General features: G+C 41.2%; 1 protein-coding gene across 1 annotated transcript; it reads right to left on the bottom strand.

Moving 5' to 3' along the window:
* Nucleotides 1-8,065, bottom strand: rmnd1 (required for meiotic nuclear division 1 homolog). The gene is made up of 12 exons (XM_023987030.2): nucleotides 7,873-8,065; nucleotides 6,941-7,421; nucleotides 6,539-6,644; nucleotides 6,346-6,421; nucleotides 6,232-6,271; nucleotides 5,298-5,398; nucleotides 4,948-5,054; nucleotides 4,733-4,797; nucleotides 4,484-4,560; nucleotides 1,051-1,171; nucleotides 589-705; nucleotides 1-412 (listed from the first exon to the last, which is right to left on the bottom strand). The coding sequence occupies exons 1-12, from the start codon at nucleotides 7,971-7,973 to the stop codon at nucleotides 380-382; spliced, it is 1,425 nt and encodes a 474-aa protein (XP_023842798.1). The 5' UTR covers nucleotides 7,974-8,065; the 3' UTR covers nucleotides 1-379.
* Between the last annotated feature and the right edge of the window lie 8,962 nt (nucleotides 8,066-17,027).

Here is a 17,027-nt window from a genome sequence, read left to right as displayed (position 1 = left end):
TTGTGTGTATGTACTGACATGTATGTGTAACTAATAGATGCACACACACACTACATGTCTTTACATTTATGTCAATTGTAAAGTATTTGTTGTTATGTGTTGGACCCCAGTAAGACTAGCKGTCACCMTTGGCRTTGGCTAATGTGGATCCTAATAAATCAAATCCCATTCCATCGCTGCTAGTCTTAACGAACAGTAAGTTTACCGTAGTTGTGCGATTTTCTTATGTTCAGTAAGTTACATTCTTTGGGGTCAAAGCTTAGCCTTCTTTTCAATGTCTTGTTCATTATGATCATAATTTAATGTACTTACAAAAATAGGTATTTSTTAGTCTTTTTCTTTCCTTAAATCYGTATTTTAYCGTCGCTGATGAAGCTCTTCAGAAAATCATTCTGCCAACTTCAAACAACACCTGAAGAAACCAAACCAAAAGATTAGTGATAGGATATCAAACACTTAATAAGGCTACATTTTGTTCTTGTATTTGTTCATTATAAATGCTAGAAACACTATAATCTTAATCATAACCATCCTCATCACCAGAACATAAACCATGTAGTTAGAGGTGTGTGCGTGTTAGGTTCTGACCTCGATAGTGATGAGGATGACGATCATCCACTCCAGCCTCAAGCTGTGCTTCTCACTCAAGTGGTTCCTCATTAGGTCTGTCAGCTCCGTGCAGTGCTGCAGTTTCTCATTCACTACCTGAAAAACAATAGGACAACAGGCAACTGTAGGCCCCACTGCTGCAAATGGATTTCAATGCAACTCTAATTTCTTGCATAATGACAAGCTTTTTTTAAGGTTTGCTGCCTATGGCTAAAGTGGATTATATCCCAGAAGAAACAACATATCTACATTTACAAGTAATGGTGCATCTGCTTCCAAATATGATCAAATCAAAATCTTATCAAATATGATCCATAAACTCATACTAACGATGAATAAGACACAGACCATATGTAAAATATATGCACCGATGACTGTAAATCGCTTTGGATAAAAGCATCTGGTAAATTACATATATTATTATATTATAGCCCCCCCTACCTTGACCCGGCGGTTAATGTTGAGGAACTGACACGTCTTGTCATAGAGCATCTCCAGGTTCTCTCTGTCCCAGTAGAAGTCTGGCGTGATCAGTAGGTCAGAGCTCAGGTTGATACAGTGTCTGGAACAACATAACAGCAGGTCAGAGCTCAGGTTGATACCGTGTAAAATGTAATACAATACAATTCAGTTCGCGCAAATGTTTTATAAAACAAGAGTAGGGCTGAACCCAAATATTCAACTGGTCGATAGGCTGTTGGTCGACCGATATTGTTTTAGTCGAGCAGTAGCAAATAAATAAATATATATATACATATACACACACACACACAGTACCAGTCAAAAGTTGACACCTACTCATTAAAGGGTTTTTCTTTATTTTTTAAAACTTGATATTGTAGAATAATAGTGAAGACATCAAAACTATGAAATTACACATATGGAATCATGAAGTAACCAAAAAAAGTGTTAAACAAATAAAAATATATTTTAGATTMTTCAAAGTAGCCACCCTTTGCCTTGATAGCTTTGCACACTCTTGGCATTCTCTCAACCAGCTTCACGAGGAATGCTTTTCCACCAGTCTTGAAGGAGTTCCCACATTATGCTGAGCACTTGTTGGCTGCTTTTCCTTCACTCTGCAGTCCAACTCATCCCAAACCATCTCAATTGGGTTGAGATCGGGTGATTGTGGAGATCAGGTCATCTGATGCAGCACTCCATTACTCTCCTTCTTGGTCAAATAGCCCTTAAATCCTGGAGGTGTGTTTTGGGTCATTGTCCTGTTGAAAAACAAATTATAGTCCCAATAAGCGCAAACCAGATGGGATGGCATATTGCTGTGGTAGCCATGCTGGTTAAGTGTGCCTTGAATTCTAAGTAAAATCACTGACAGTGTCACCAGCAAAGCACCCCCACACCTCCTCCTCCATGCTTCACGGTGGGAACCACACATTCCGAGATCATCCTACTCTGCGTCTCACAAAGACACGGCGGTTGGAACCAAAAATCTCAAATTTGGAATCATCAGACCAAAAGGACAGATTTCCACCAGTCTAATGTCCATTGCTTGTGTTTCTTGGCCCAAGTAAGTCTCTTCTTATTATTGGTGTCCTTTAGTAGTGGTTTCTTTGCAGAAATTCAAACACAAAAGCCTGATTCACGCAGTCTCCTCTGAACAGTTGATGTTGAGATGTGTCTGTTACTTGAACTCYGAGAAGCATTTATTTGGGCTGCAATCTGAGGTGCAGTTAATTGCTGACTTCTGAGGCTGGTAACTCTAATGAACTTATCCTCTGCAGCAGATGTAACTCTGAGTCTTCCTTTCCTGTGGCGGTCCTCATGAGAGCCAGTTTCATCATAGCGCTTGATGGTTTATGAGACTGCACTTGAAGAAACGTTCAAAGTTCTTGAAATTTTCCGCATGGACTGACCTTCCTGTCTTAAAGTAATGGTGGACTGTCATTTCTCTTTGCTTATTTGAGCTGTTCTTGCCATAATATGGACTTGATCTTTTACGAAATTGGGCTCTTCTGTGTATCACCCCTACTTTSCCACAACACAACTGATTGGCTCAAAACGCATTAAGGCACACCTGTTGGGCTCTCTGTTTTGGCCTTTCTAGGGAGTTTTTCCTAGCCACCGTGCTTCTACACCTGCATTGCTTGCTGTTTGGGGTTTTAGGCTGGGTTTCTGTAAAGCACTTTGAGATATCAGCTGATGTAAGAAGGGCTATATAAATAAATTTGATTAATTGAAATGCATTCCAGGTGACTACCTCATGATGCTGGTTGAGAGAATGCCAAGAGTGTGCAAAGCTGTCATCAAGGCAAAGGGTGGCTACTTTGACGAATCTCAAATATAAAATACATTTTGATTTGTTTAACACTTTTTTTGGTTACTACATGATTCAATGTGTCATTTCATAGTTGATGTCTTCACTATTATTCTACAATATAGAAAATAGTACAAATAAAGTAAAACCCTAGAATAAGTAGGTGTGTTCAAACTTTTGACTGGTACTTTCTATATCTTTTTTTTTTAATGGCACATAAGACACCCGTCTTATTCGCACCCATTTCAATGAACTAATCCATTGCGGAGGCTGAGACTAATCCATTGCGGAGGCTGAGACTAATCCATTGCGGAGGCTGAGACTAATCCATTGCGGAGGCTGAGACTAATCCATTGCGTTGAGGTGAGACTAATCCATTGCGGAGGCTGAGACTAATCCATTGCGGAGGCTGAGACTAATCCATTGCGGAGGCTGAGACTAATCCATTGCGGAGGCTGCGGGAATGGCACAGTCCAAGAAGAAGGGGAGTGTGGCTGCACAATGCACGTCTCTCTCCAGAATGCGCTCTCTCCCGCCAATTTGTGCACATTCATTGTTTCATAACTTCAATTGTGTGAATTGTTTGCATTTGATTGTTAGTGTCTATCAATTCCCCATTACATATATCACCAGTAGTACATGTACTGTTAATTCCTATAATTTCTCATCTACAATGTTTGTTTGCTTACGGTAATGTCTGTTAATACATTCAAGTTTTGGTTTATTTCATTCCATTTACAAGTTGTCAATTTAGTAATTGTCTTTTGTTTGGAGCGCTCCTGTCAATGTTGAGTAACCTGATTACGCATAGAAGTAGGCCTATAGGCTCCCTTGCCTGCTCGCAAATGTAGGCATATAAATGTGCCCATTCAGGTATCTCATGGTATTTCTGATTGGCTTAAAGCACCACCACTAATGAGCTGTGGAGCTTCTCAAAGTAATGTTTTTTTCCACCTCAAACAGCAAGCTAACAAAGTCTGTTTTTACATCCATTGAGAATGACAAGGCAATGTTGACATAATTGGCAATATAAGTTACTTTTAGGTTTGTATCATTTACATTTAGATTGGGATAGAATTTTGATCAACCACATGACAATGATGTTGAGAAACAAAGACTTATTATAAACTAAAATAAACTGTTCCATGAAAATGTGCATATCAAAACCATAACCGGCACTCAGATCTGTAGAAATGGCAAGATAAATTGGCATTCCACATGACAAAGTTTGCAGACTCCACGTGTAGCCTATTACCGACAACTTCAGGAGAGTAGTGGCAGAATCTGCAAAAGCCAGTAGGAACAGGAGGAGGATAGTCGGGACAGGTTAAGGTTTTTAKCTTCTGGTCATCTTGATCTCTGGCTCCCTCTTGAGTCATTTGTGTCTTACTTTATCAAACAGTGAGCTTAAAGCATCAGACAAGCTCAATGTATACATAATTGATTTCATTAAAACACATAGGGTGTGTCTATATATGGGAAAAAAACATGTTTTAAAATTTTTAACAATTGATTGGAACAGACGACTTTCGGTCGACCAAGATTTGTATTATTCCAGGACAGCCCTAATTAAGATTCACAGCTTTAAATTGACTTCACCTCAGAGAAAAGAGTTCTCCGATCTTCTGCATAACCTCTGCTCTGGACAGCTTTATTTTTTTCCCAGATTTCAGCATCTGAATGGGAAGTGCATATAATCTAGTCAGTTGGAAGGAACCCCTGGCAAATTATTTTTACAGTGACAAACAATTTGTAATGATGATTTTACGTGATTCTCTATTCAAGATTTGAGATGATTGTTTCTCAAGTGTGGAGATCCAAACCGCTCACAGATTATTGTTAACCTACCTCTGGAATTGACTGAATCGACTCCACAAAGTCATCCAAAGCCACCTCCCATATGGCCAGTTTCACTGCAACAAAACCCAGACAGACGGGAGAGCAGTATACGGACTGTAAGGATAAATCACCATAGTACTGTATATACACCTGGACCGTTTAACAGTAATGCTATGTTTCACACATTAACAAAAAACAGTAACATGAAAAACGTTCCAGCTAACCTGACAAAGAAAGGGCATTTGAAAATGCAAATTTATCCAGCACGGCCTTGTCAGGATCTATTTCACTGTTCAGCAGGAAGTTACCACGTTGTAGCTTTGAGTTTCCCCTGGGTTGAACAAAAGACACTGATCACTAAAGACAACGATTTACAACAAATTGTGCCCTATCCCAGGAGARTAACACAATTGTTATTATCCTCCAAATGAAAACTAAATAATGATAAATGTTAAAGACATATTAAGTGATTCATTTTTCAGAAATCTACAATCACATTTTACTGTAATCCATATAACATGATTGAAACGGCAATCATTGATCTGTAACGACCAACCATAATCAGGTGACGTACTCTCCAATAGTGTAGTTGATCTCTTCATTTTCCCAGTGGACCAGAGCTACCTCGTAGGGATGAATCTCATGCCGCTCCAAGATCCTCATCACTTTCTTCATCTGAAAAACAAAGCAGTTCAATAGCATGTCATTATTGATCTGTAACTGACAATATCTGCRGCTCCCTCTACAAATCACCTGCTAACATGCTGACCACACCGCTCGGGTTGCAAAATAAATGAACACATACATGTTATTCAATCATTACACCCACACTGCTCGCGAGCGTCTGCCTAGCCAGGCGCTGAAATAGAACTTGGTTCTATTTGTGACGCTCAAAGAGCTGCAAGTCCTGCCTCTCCCATCTCCTCATTGGTTTTTAGGAGCATATACCCACATGGGTGATTGAAAGGTGAACTGAGGTCCACACTCAGTTCATCTTTGTGGTAATGCAACATAAAGTTGGTTGCCAACCGTCATATAAAGTCCAAAGAAGAAAAAGAAGCCTGAAGGAAGGAGGAGAGATGAYGAGAAATTAATTCGGTTTACCGTTTTATCTGTGGCTTAATTGTCGGAGTAGAGGACCTTGTGCATTTCAGGTAAAATAACAACCCAATGTTTATATCCCTGGACAAATTAGCTAGCAACAGCAAGCTAGCTAGCTAAATTGCCATAAATGTTTAATGCTTTTTGACTTGTCCCCAAATTAATATAATTGGTTCAGAGTTTGTTTTGATATTTCAACCTGTGTGTCCTGATCGCGTCTGGTGTGGGTGAACAAAATCAACTTTTGCACATGCGGTTTGGTCAGCGTGTTAGACTACCTGGTTCAAGAGAACCACACCTTCCCTTAGTGATTTTTAAGTGAGTGTAATGGGATCTTTTTTGTTATTATCAGAACTATAATTACTATTGTGACTTCTTATGTGCAATAGGATCAGAATTCTTCTTACTGTTTTCTCTTCAACATTCCAAAAGACCACTGATCCCTCCCTAGAAGTAAAAATGGCTTAATTAATTAATATTCAAAACAATACGCTGTGTAAACAGAAAAAAAGAGGACRTACCTGAAGAAGAACATTGTTGCATTATCACTGGGTTTTTGGGTATTGTCAGTGCATATTACGAGTGCATTTGAGGCATCTGAAATTAAAATATATTATAATCAAAATGTGTCTTTTGTTACATTGCACAGCCATGAAAAGAGTAAGCAATTAGCCTACAGTATCCATGAAGTAAAGTAAAAAGGTGTTGGCCTACCTCTTGGTAAATCTACTTCGTAGAAGCCGTGGGCTATGAGGTCATGGCAGAGTGTTGGCAGATGGTACTGGTCTGCTGTTGCATAGGCAATGCACTGCATTATATCCTATGGGGTYAGATAGAACATGGATGCAAACATTGTTAATGACATTTTAACCCCACATTATCAAGAATCAGAATTGGGTAATATCAGATGTTAAGATAGGGCTCAAGTCTATATGCTCTGATGTGTGTGGGTCTGTACTGTCCCTGTATGTACCTCATCCAATTTCCTCACTAGGCATCAATAAAACCTATTCCATTCATACWTCCATTCAGCACACCATCCATCCATTCATTCGTTCATTTATTAAGCATCTCCCAGTCCTCTAATCTGATTGATGGACGGACGGACGGCTTCACCTTGTCCTCCTTTGGGGTCGGCTGATTGGTTCTGGATGGTTGTTTGGTCCTGGGGCCTTTAGGAATTTTTTTCCCACTTCCAAGCACGGTCACTGGTTTCATCACTGATTTAACAGGAGCTGTTGAATAAAACCTTCTCTGTATACTGAAACTCCAGTGTCTGGTGGAGGTGGGCTGACCAGGGACAGCTGATAGTGACTGAACACAGGTGTTAAAATGTCGTGCCGCATACAAAACATCTCGCTCCCCGTCTCGTCTGACAGTCCAGCCATGCTGTTGGATGTGTGTGCTTGAGTGACACGTCCTATGATGACCAGAGTCTGTGGTGGTCCAGGGAGCTAGTAGAGTTCTAGGTGGTAMATGCGGCTTGATAGGGTCTGACAGCTTGACAGAGGTGAACCTATAGGCACATGTCCTACTCCCCAAAGGCTTCTGGATCCTCAGTCGGCACAACCGTGTCCAGAACATGTTATGGATTGGACTACACAAAGGAATGCAAAGAGATGAGAAAACATAAGCATACTGTATTGACTAGCTAAATCATGGAACCAACATATCTATGAGGTTTATTCTACTCAAGAGGAACCCATTTGAATACCTTCACACAAAKAAATGCATCATTGACTGTACATTACTAACGTTTTAGCTATATGCATTAAATTCTTGTATCAGGAAAATTGACCTTGGTTGAATGGAAATGCATGCAATAGCTAAGTAGCTAGCCAGATTACAATAAACGTTCCAGACATTATGGTCATTGGTTAATAGAATGTAGCTGTTCCTGATGCTCACGATAAAGCACGAGGCATGTAATGCCACATCAAACAGTCCATGAAGAAAAGCTCGTGCACTAGCACTTGCAAGGTAGCTAGTTAGTTTCAAATCAATGAGAGTTATAACATTAGCTAGCTAGCTTAAAGAAAATAACTCACCAAATCAGGCTACTAAAACAAGATGTTCTAATGCTTGTCATGTTAAAATAACTACAGTATCTGCGTTGAGTCACATCTAACTCGRTGTGAAACATGTGCATTAGATGCTCATGACAGTTTGAATGCAGCCTTGTTGTGCATAAAGTTTAATTTGAACAGCTACTGCATTTCCTGGTTGCGGTGACGCAAATTTGCGTCATCCTCGACTAGAGCATTTTGAACAACAGCACCCCCTGTGGTGAAATGAGAGACAATGTTTTCTGTATCCTGGAGACTCCTGGAAACCGCACTGTATAGCAAGCACTTGGTTGAAACCATCAACTAAGAACTCCTTCCTATACAGTTGAAGTCAGAAGTTCACATACACTTAGGTTGGAGTCATTAAAACTCGTTTTTCAACCACTCCACAAATGTCTTATTAACAAACTATAGTTTTGGCAAGTCGGTTAGGACATCTACTTTGTGCATGACACAAGTAATTTTTCCAACAATTGTTTACAGACAGATTATTTCACTTATAATTCACTGTATCACAATTCCAGTGGGTCAGAAGTTTACATACACTAAGTTGCCTGTGCCTTTAAACAGCTTGGAAAATTCCCAAAATGATGTCATGATGTTTAGAAGCTTCGGATAGGCTAATTGACATCATTTGAGTCAATTGGAGGTGTACCTGTGGATGTATTTCAAGGCCTACCTTCAAACTCAGTGCCTCTTTGCTTGACATTATGGGAAAATCAAAAGAAATCAGCCAAAACCTCAGAAAAAAAATGTAGACCTCCACAAGTCTGGTTCATGGTCGGGAGCAATTTCCAAATGCCTGAAGATACCGCGTTCATCTGTATCAATCAATCAATCAATCAATCAATCAAATGTATTTATAAAGCCCTTCTTACATCAGCTGATGTCACAAAGTGCTGTACAGAAACCCAGCCTAAAACCCCAAACAACGCAGGTGTATTTGATGAAATAGTTTTTTTCATCTCATCAATCTACTACATACAATCCAAAAACAGTTTATTATACATTTTTGCAAATTTATCACAAATTTAAAAAAGTATATACAGTACCAGTCAAAAGTTTGGACACACCTACTTATTTCAGGGTTTGTCTTTATTTGTACTATTTTCTACATTGTAGAATAATAGTGAAGACATAAACTATGAAATAACACATATGGAATCATGTAGTAACCAAATATATATATATATATATTATATTTGAGATTCATCAAAATAGCCACCGTTTGCCTTGATGACAGCTTTGCACGCTCTTGGCATTCTCTCAACCAGCTTCATGAGGTAGTCACCTGGAATGCATTTCAATTAACAGGTGCCTTGTTAAAAGTTCATTTGTGGAATGTCTTTCCTTCGTAATGCATTTGAGCCAATCAGTTGTGTTGTGACAAGGTACAGTAGGGGTGGTATACAGAAGATAGCCCAATTTGGTAAAAGATCAAGTCCATATTATGGCAAGAACAGCTCAAATAAACAAAGACAAATGACAGTCCATTATTACTTTAAGACATGAAGGTCAGTCAATCCGGGAAATTTTCAAGAACTTTGAACGTTTCTTCAAGTGCAGTCTTAAAAACCATCAAGCACCATGATGAAACTGTCTCTCATGAGGACCGGCACAGGAAAGGAAGACCCAGAGTTGCCTTTGCTGCAGAGGATAAGTTCATTAGAGTTACCAGCCTCAGAAATCGGCAATTTACTGCACCTCAGATTTCAGCCCAAATAAATGCTTCTCAGAGTTCAAGTAACAGACACATCTCAACATCAACTGTTCAGAGGAGACTGCGTGAATCAGGCCTTCATGGTCAAATTTCTGCAAAGAAACCACTACTAAAGAACACCAATAATAAGAAGAGACTTACTTGGACCAAGAAACCCGAACAATGAACATTAGACCGGTAGAAATCTGTCCTTTGGTCCGATGAGTCAAATTTGTGATTTTTGGTTCCAACCGCCGTGTCTTTGTGAGACACAGAGTAGTTGAACGGACGATCCCCGCATGTGTGGTTCCCACAGCGAAGCATGGAGGAGGAGGTGTGATGGTGCTTTGCTGGTGACACAGTGATTTATTTAGAATTCAAGGCACACTTAACCAGCATGGCTACCACAGCATTCTGCAGCGATACGCCATCCCATCTGGTTTGCGCTTAGTGGGACTATCATTTATTTTTCAAACAGGACAATGACTCACAACACACCTCCAGGCTGTGTAAAGGCTATTTGACCAGGGAGAGTGATGGAGTGCTGCATCAGATGACCTGGCCTCCACAATCACCCGACCTCAACCCAATTGAGATGGCTGCTTTTCCTTCACTCCGTGGAGCACCAACAAGTGCTCAGAATGTGCTCAGCATTCCTCATGAAGCTGGTTGAGAGAATGCCAAGAGTGTGCAAAGCTGTCAACAAGGCAAAGGGTGGCTACTTTGAAGAAACTCAAATATAAAATATATTTTTATTTGTTTAACACTTTTTTGGTTACTTCATGATTCCATATATGTTATTTCATAGTTTTGACGTCTTCACTATTATTCTACAATGTAGAAAATAGTAAAAAATAAAGAAAAACCCTTGAATGAGTAGGTGAGTCCAAACTTTTGACTGGTACTGCAAGTTTTAAGACCCTTTTACATAGTACGTAGTTGAAGCACCTTTGGCAGCAATTACAGCCGAGAGTCTTCTTGGGTATGACGCTACAAGCTTGGCACACCTGTATTTGGGGAGTTTCTTCCATTCTTCTCTGAAGATCCTCTCAAGCTCTGTCAGGTTGGATGGGGAGTGTCACTGCACAGTTATTTTTAGGTCTCTCCAGAGATGTTCGATCGGGTTAGAGTCCGGGCTCTGGCTGGGCCACTCAAGGACATTCAGAGACTTGTCCCAAAGCCACTCCTGCATTGTGTTGGCTGTGTGCTTAGGGTAATTGTCCYGTTKGAGGGTAAACCTTCACCCCAGTGTAAGGTGCTGAGTGCTCTGGAGCATGTTTCATCATGGATCTCTCTGTACTTTGCTCCGTTCATCTTTCCCTCAATCCTGACGAGTATCCCAGTCCCTGCCGCTGAAAAACATCCCCACAGCATGATGTTGCCACCACCATGCTTCACCGTAGGGATGGTGCCAGGTTTCCTCCAGACGTGGCACTTGGCATTCAGGGAAAAGAGTTCAATATTGGTTTCATCAGATGAGAGAATCTTGTTTCTAATGGTCAGAAAGTCCTTTAGGTGCCTATTGGCAAACTCCAAGCGCGCGGTCATGTGCCTTTTACTGAAGAGTAGCTTCCATCTGGCCTCTCTAACATACAGGCCTGATTGGTGGAGTACTGCAGAGATGGTTGTCCTTCTGGAAGGTTCTCCACAGAGGAACTCTGAAGTTCTGTCAAAGTGACCATCGGGTTCTTGGTCACCTCCCTGACCAAGGCCCTTATCGCCCGATTGCTTAGTTTGGCCAGGCCTCCAGCTCTAGGACAAGTCTTGGTGGTTAGAAACTTTTCCATTTAAGAATAATGGAGGCCACTGTGTTCTTGGGGACCTTCAATTCTGCAGATATTTTTTGGTACCCTTCCCCAGATCTGTGCCTCGACACAATCCTGTCTCGGAGCTCTACGGACAATTCCTTCGACCTCATGGCTTGGTTTTTACTCTGACCTGCACTCAACTGTTGGACCTTATATAGACAGGTGTGTGCCTTTTGAAGTCATGTCCAATCAATTGAATTTACCACAGGTGGACTCCAATCAAGTTGTAGAAACTTCTCAAGGATGATCCATGGAAACAGGATGCACCTGAGCTCAATTTCGAGTCACATAGCAAAGGGTCTGAATGCATATGTAAATAAGGTATTTCTGKKKTTTTTTATTATACATTTGCAAACATTTCTAAAAACCTGTTTTCGCTTTGTCATTGTGGGGTATTGTGTTTAGATTGTCGAGGAAAAAATGTATTTAATCAATTTTAGAATAAGGCTGTAACGTAACAAARTGTTGAGAAAGTCAAATGGTCTGAATACTTTCCGAATGCACTGGAAAATCATTGAAATCTCCACCCATTTTCAATTTAAATCCACAAGAAAAAGGAATAGCTGATAGGCAGCGGAGAGGCCAGGTAAGTCAATGCGCATGAAAGAACAGTGAAGACATGCCGCTCAATAAGCTTCCCTATTGATCTTGTTTAGGGACAATGAAAATGATCCTACCTAGACTAGTTTACGACACCACAATCCATTTAATAATTGCATTATTGTTTTAAAGTAAGTACAATTGAGTAAACTGCAGGGAAAATGTMATCTGAATAAAGGCTCAAAAGCACTGTTATTTGAATGTTTAATTTGAATCCGTTGTGGGTGTACTCTAGACAGATTATAGAAAGGCACAGTTGCAGGCCAGTCTGGCTGTAGTTTTGCTTCTGATACTGATGCGCTGTCTGTTGCTGATCATCATTCTCCCAAGTCGTCCTATGTAGTTTGGCCACATAGGCCTATGCTCCCAGCTGGCCCAGGTATTCAGGAAAGCTTAACACACATTCTGCCTCCTTTCCGATCAGAGTGGCCATTCCTCGACCTAGAACTTAACGCTTCAATATAGCCTAAATATTTGTCATTTACGTTTGAAAAAAATGTACCGTATAAACACAACTTGTCACAATGTTTTGATCTGATTAGGCTACGTCAAACGTCTCCTGTAGGCTACCTGCGCAAATTCATCCACTCCGCTCTAATATAATTCCAGCATCCAAACTGAGCTACGGCCATTCGATTAATGGAAAGAGACATCTATTACAAAACACCAAAAAGTTTAATGACATTCGGAGATTGTCAAACCAAGCGTTCTACACTGAGTCGAGAGGGATATATTTTCTGTTTGTCAAGATTGACATACTCTACTTGATTGTGGTGTTGAAAACGCAAACCATGATGGTAAGCGCTCGAAGTTGGTAATCGGTATGCAGTTCTGAGTTGCTTATTCGTTGTGTGCGGTGCAATGGCTCAGAAAACTGTCGGTGGAAAATTCCTTACATATATTTTATATTATTATAAATATAGCATCATTTTTTAAATAATCAGATTTCCCCTAGCTGATCATTGTCCGCACCCGGCTCTGATCGTAGTGTAATGAGACAGGCAGGGAAAGGGTACTTGTCCGTGGTGGTCGGCGAACCCTCAACTTTCTTGCCCGTTAGCCCTGCGTGGCATCGACTGTGCCACAAAACCGTGCAGAAGTGGTGAAGTCAATATCCACGTTTAAAAACACAAGGTTGGTACAGTTATTGTTATTTATGGTGGTCATAATTATTTTTGCCATAACATAAGACAACATAACATAATATCCCTATGATCACAAAATACGTTTAAAATACTCTTCTTTTTTTGTGCTCAATAGGATGACACAACATAACATAACACAACATATTTAACACTTTCCCCAACATTGTGCATGCCCTGCTTAACGTGCCCCCAGGTGGAGCCTTTACCTGAGAGKACCAGGCTGAGGATGAGGGTCTCTGTGTTGGAGGAGAGAGTGAGATCCGACGAGGTAGAGAGCCAGCAGAGAGACGTGATGAGACTGGTGACAGAAGTGGAAGGGAGAGGAAGAACACTGCAGGCAGTACAGAGGCTCTGGGTCTGATCAGATTGGTATAGGCATCCATACGTGSACCATTTTAAAGGCCAGGTGCAGTCAAAAATKTGATTTTCTTGTGTTTTATATATATTTCCACAGGTTGGAATAATACTGTGAAATTGTGAAAATTATGATAATGCCCTTTTAGTGTAAGAGCTGTTTGAAAAGACCACCTGAAATTTCAGCCTGTTGGGGTGGAATGGAGTTGTGGCCTGCCTGGTGACATCACCAGGTGTTAAATTAGTTCATAGACCAATAAGAAAGAGAGTTCATAACCTCTCTGCCAATAACATCTAGTTTTCAGTTTTTCCCTCCCCACTCAAATCACACCCAGACAATCGAGCACACAGCCATGCAATCTCCATAGACAAACATTGGCTGTAGAATGACCTTACTGAAGAGCTCAGTGACTTTCAACATKGCACCGTCATAGGATGCCACCTTTCCAACAAGTCAGTTTGTCAAATTTCTGCCCTGCTAGAGCTGCCCTGGTCAACTGTAAGTGCTGTTATTGTGACGTGGAAACGTCTAGGAGCAACAATGGCTCAGCTGCGACAAGGTAGGCCACACAAGCTCACAGAACGGAACCGCCGATGCTGAATGGCGTAGTGCGTAATAATCGTCTGTCCTCGGTTGCAACACTCACTACCGAGTTCCAAACTGCCTCTGGAAGCAACGTCAGCACAATAACTGTTGGTCTGGATCTTAACGCTAAAGCATACTATGACATTCTAGACGATTCTGTGCTTCCAACTTTGTGGCAACAGTTTTGGGAAGGCTCTTTTCAGCTGTCCACCAAGCGAGGTCCATACAGAAATGGTTTGCCGACATCGGTCTGGAGGAACTGTACTGGCCTACACAGAGCCCTGACTTCAACCCCTTCGAACACCTTTGGGGTGAATTTGAACACCGACTGCGAGCCAGGCCTAATCTCCCAACATCAGTGCCCGACCTCCTTAATGCTCTTGTGGCTGAATGGAAGCAAGTCCCCGCAGCAATGTTCCAACATCTAGTGGAAAGCCTTCCCAGAAGAGTGGAGGCTGTCATAGCAGCAGAGGGACCAACTCCATGTTAATGGCCATGATTTTGGAATGAGATGTTCGACAAGCAGGTGTCCACATACTTTTGGTCTTGTAGTGTATATTTATTCCAGCGCAGTACGGATTGGAATTGGCTTGGCTCAGTAGGGTACTACTGTCATCTGTGATCTGTGTGATGTGTATAAGAATCAATGAATGTGTTAAATGTTCACACATGCATTATGTACAGTAAATGGTTATCTATTTTGCTTTTTGCTTTTGGTTTTCCCATAAATCCTGTTGGAAAGAGACCAGAAACTTTCCCAAACACTTGGTTATTCCTTCCTGATGCCGAGAGTCCTCCAAACTGGGATTTCAATTTTGAGAACATTTCCTTAATTTTGTGACCCTATTTACAGGGGAGACTGCAGGCCCTCCTGGGGTAGATAGGGGCTCTTCKGCAGGCGGATCTCTCCATGCCCACTGATGAGAAAATACTATAGACACTCAGGGACTCAGGCACTTTAACCATACCTACATGTACATACTACCTCAATAAGCCTGACTAACCGGTGTCTGTATATAGCCTTGCTACTCTTATTTTCAAATGTATTTTTACTGTTGTTTTTATTTCTTTACTTATCTACACACACACACACTTTTTTTTCTCCGCACTATTGGTTAGAGCCTGTAAGTAAGCATTTCACTGTAAGGTCTACACCTGTYGTATTCGGCGCACGTGACAAATCAACTTTGATTTGACCTCTGCACAACAGAGGAGAGCATGACAGCAGTAGGTAGAGTTCTATTCACTGTTTTTTCTGTTCTTATGCTACTACATTGTTAATACGTTGTGTGACAGTTTCAAACAGAAATAATACTCTATTGATAGATAATCAATCAGGATTTTAAATCCTGGAGGTACAATGATTGAACGATGGCCTACAATGGGATGCAGTCTTTGTACTATACAGTGGATTCACATTACAATACGACACGATACACTTTGTCCAGTTACATGGAAATTAATTATGTGACATCAGCATACAAATACACAACTCAAACACACTAYAATAGATGCAGTACGGAAAACTGGAAAGTTACTACAGAAGTCACACATTGTATATTCTTTATCAGTATGCTTTTAAGTTGTATCTTTCAATATTTTCTTTTGGCATTCTCTCAACCAGCTTCATGCGGTAGTCACCTGGAATGCATTTCAATTAACAGGTCTTGTTATTTCCTGTCAGACCATGAAGGAGATGGAGAGGAGGCTGTCCCAGGTCAGTGAGGAGGTGTCCAGGCAGACAGAGCTCCACCCCAGTGCCCTGGAGAGAGCACAGCTGGCTGAGACAGGCTGCAGGGTCTGGAGGCTGATGACTGCAGACGTGCACCGAGACGGGCTGAATCATAACATGCAGCATGTGAGTGCGTTGGCAAATGAACCCTGGTGCAAGGATCTTAGCATCCTCTTATGAAAATGTGAACGTGTTTAGATGTTACTGGAATAGCAGGTATTTATTCATGACAGTGTGTAGTAGGTGACATGCACATCCAACATTTCTCCACTGGTGCTGGACCAACAAAATAAAGTCCACACAGTTAATGCTGCTGCTGTGCTGTATGTTGGTGCAGGAATAAAGCAGGGGAGCAGCGTACGGTGTACAGGCTTTTCTTTTCTTCATACCAAATTGTCAAGGGACTCTGGTCCAGGCCCATTAGCATCCTCTTACTAAAGTGGCACAGGCACATTTACTGCAAATGCATTTTGATGTTACTGGAATAGCAGAGATATTACTGCATGGGCCTGTATTCACAAAGTGTACCAGAGTAGGACTGCTGAACTAGGATCAGCCCCCCCGCATATTCGTTATGAAAGGGAWAGGGGGATACTTAGTCTGTTCTGCCTGCGGTTATGGAACCGCCACCTGTCCCGGACCTGCTATTTTCAACTCTTGATGATCGGCTATGAAAAGCCAACTGAAAATTATTCATGATTATTATTTGACCATGCTTGTCACTTATGAACATTTTGAACATCTTGGCATAGTTCTGTTATCTCCACCCAGCACAGCCAGAAGAGGACTGGCCACCCCTCATAGCCTGGTTCCTCTCTAGGTTTCTTCCTAGGTTTTGGCCTTTCTAGGGAGTTTTTCCTAGCCACCGTGCTTCTACACCTGCATTGTTTGCTGTTTGGGGTTTTAGGCTGGGTGTCTGTACAGCACTTCGAGATATTAGCTGATGTACGAAGGGCTATATAAAATAAACTTGATTTGATTTAGTCAGTTGTACAACTGAATGCATTCAACTGAAATGTGTCTTCCGCATTTAACCCAACCCCTCTGACCACCCGTACATGAAATGTATGCACACATGACTGTTAGTCTCTTTTGATAAAAGCTTCTACTAAATGGCATATATTGGTTCAAAGGCAAAATTGATCCCAGATCAGCACTCGTACTCTGAGACACTTTGTAAATATGGGCCTTGTGTTTTCCCATGCAGTATGAG

This window comes from Salvelinus sp. IW2-2015, linkage group LG4q.2 (genome assembly GCF_002910315.2).
Source record: "Salvelinus sp. IW2-2015 linkage group LG4q.2, ASM291031v2, whole genome shotgun sequence".
In the NCBI taxonomy this organism is placed as follows: domain Eukaryota; kingdom Metazoa; phylum Chordata; class Actinopteri; order Salmoniformes; family Salmonidae; genus Salvelinus; species Salvelinus sp. IW2-2015.
The sequence above is the reverse complement of the archived record's forward strand: the minus strand, read 5'-3'. Positions and strand labels throughout refer to the sequence as shown.